Source organism: Portunus trituberculatus, chromosome 26, assembly GCF_017591435.1.
Source record: "Portunus trituberculatus isolate SZX2019 chromosome 26, ASM1759143v1, whole genome shotgun sequence".
Taxonomy (NCBI): domain Eukaryota; kingdom Metazoa; phylum Arthropoda; class Malacostraca; order Decapoda; family Portunidae; genus Portunus; species Portunus trituberculatus.
The window spans coordinates 851,238-853,737 of record NC_059280.1 but is presented as its reverse complement, the minus strand read 5'-3'; the positions used below and the strand labels follow the sequence as shown (position 1 = coordinate 853,737).

Sequence of the window (2,500 nt, the reverse complement as noted above, 5' to 3'; positions counted from 1 at the left end):
TTCAAACACCACTAAACACATCCAAACACACCCAAAACACACCCAAACACACTCAAAACATACTCAAAAACACCCATACACACCTAAAACACCCCAAACACACTCAAAACATACTCACACACCCAAACACCACCAAACACCATTGAAATACCCCTAAACACACCAAAAACACCACAAACACACAAAAAACAAGCTACAATTCACCCGAAAATATTCTAAAACACCCCAAAATACACCTAACACCCCTAAACACCCAAAAACACTGAAAAACACCCATAAAACACACCAAAACATCCCAAAAATCACTTTCAACACCATCAAAACACCTTAAACCACCCCCAAAACACCTGAAAAATAGACCAAACACCCCAAAACACACCAAAACACCCCAATAATAACTAAAACACCCCAAAAACACCAAAAACACACCAAAACACCCCAAAATAACAAAAACACACCAAAAACACACCAAAACACCAAATACACTCCAAACATCCCCAAAACACCCCAAAAACACACCAAAACACACCAAAACACCAAAAACACTCCAAACAACCCAAAAACACCCAAAACACTCCAAAACACCCAAAAACACTCCAAAACACCCCAAAAAAACACCATCAAACACCCACCAGTGAAGTTGCCAGCAGCCCACCACTTTCTGGACTCTCCGACAAGCGACATGTTCTCCACGTCAACCTTGTAGTGGCGAAGGAACCGTTTATTTATTCCTCGGACCTTCCACAGATTGGTGCCGGAGTGGATCTGGGCGACCACCTCCTCCATGCTGGCGTGGCGGATCAGTACCTCTGTGGGGGGCGAGAGAGGGGTGTTAGAGGGGGTGTGTGAGAGGGGGAGGGAGAAAGAAAAGGGGTGTTGATGTGAGAGAGGGAGAAAAAACAGCAAATTTTGAGAGAGAGAGAGAGAGAGAGAGAGAGTCAGTGAGTGTTGAGGCCAGGCACACACACAGACAGACACAACAAAACACCCCTAAACATACTCAAAATACACCCAAACACACTCAAAATACACCAAACACACTCAAAAACACCCAAACACACTCTAAAACACCACAAAAAGACTCACAAACACTATTAATGCTTAAAAACACAATAAAAACACCCAAATTACTTAAAAACAATCAAAACACACTCAAAACACACCCAAACACACTCAAAGCAGTCACTCACACCATAAACACTCAAAACGCACCCAAACACTCAAAAACAACTAAAACACTATTTGGTGATTTTGTACAGCTTCAGAAACTCATGTGGGGGATTAAAATAGTGAAGACTGTGGCCATTAATCTTCTGCCCTCCATACACCCTTCCTAACGTAAATAAAATGGTCTAATGGTACACAAATCTCAAGGTAAAAATGTGTCCCAGTACTGAAGGGGTTAAAATAGTGAAGACTGTGGCCATTAATCTTCTGCCCTCCATACACCCTTCCTAATGTCAATAAAATGGTCTAATGGTACACAAATCTCAAGGTAAAAATGTGTCCCAGTACTGAAGGGGTTAAAATAGTGAAGACTGTGGCCATTAATCTTCTGCCCTCCATACATCCTTCCTAACGTAAATAAAATGGTCTAATGGTACACAAATCTCAAGGTAAAAATGTGTCCCAGTACTGAAGGGGTTAAAATAGTGAAGACTGTGGCCATTAATCTTCTGCCCTCCATACACCCTTCCTAATGTCAATAAAATGGTCTAATGGTACACAAATCTCAAGGTAAAAATGTGTCCCAGTACTGAAGGGGTTAAAATAGTGAAGACTGTGGCCATTAATCTTCTGCCCTCCATACACCCTTCCTAATGTCAATAAAATGGTCTAATGGTGCACAAATCTCAAGGTAAAAATGTGTCCCAGTACTGAAGGGTTAAAATAGTGAAGACTGTGGCCATTAATCTTCTGCCCTCCATACACCCTTCCTAACGTCAATAAAATGGTCTAATGGTACACAAATCTCAAGGTAAAAATGTGTCCCAGTACTGAAGGGGTTAAAATAGTGAAGACTGTGGCCATTAATCTTCTGCCCTCCATACACCCTTCCTAATGTCAATAAAATGGTCTAATGGTACACAAATCTCAAGGTAAAAATGTGTCCCAGTACTGAAGGGGTTAAGACAGTGAGCTCTCGACATCCATTTCAGCGCTGGCATGGTAAACAGAAGACTAGAAGCAACACCACAACACCACAACACCATGGAACACCTCCCAGCACTCAATCAACACAATGAAATCGCCCTTTGACAAAATACAGGCTTAAAATTTTGACACGCTGGAATAAATATACATACATTTTTTTGTTTTATATATAAGCAAAAGAGAAAAATCTGGCCATGGGCAGCAAAACCTATATAAAAAAAGGCCCACTTGATTGCCAGTCCCCTAAAAGGTTAGTGGAGTTAGCCACAATGAAGGGACAAATGTGTTGAAAGCTCCCTCTTAAATGCAGTGAAGTGGTAGGAAGGTGGAGACACAGAAGCAGGCA

The 2,500-nt window shown here is 41.4% G+C and overlaps 1 protein-coding gene across 1 annotated transcript in view; it reads right to left on the bottom strand.

Annotated features, from left to right (window-relative positions):
* Positions 1–2,500, bottom strand: part of LOC123509117 (1-phosphatidylinositol 4,5-bisphosphate phosphodiesterase eta-2-like) — a 36,449-nt gene that overhangs the window by 21,580 nt on the left and 12,369 nt on the right. The window contains 1 exon segment of the mRNA XM_045263261.1: positions 633–809. Within this exon segment, the coding sequence (XP_045119196.1) occupies positions 633–809 (177 nt within the window).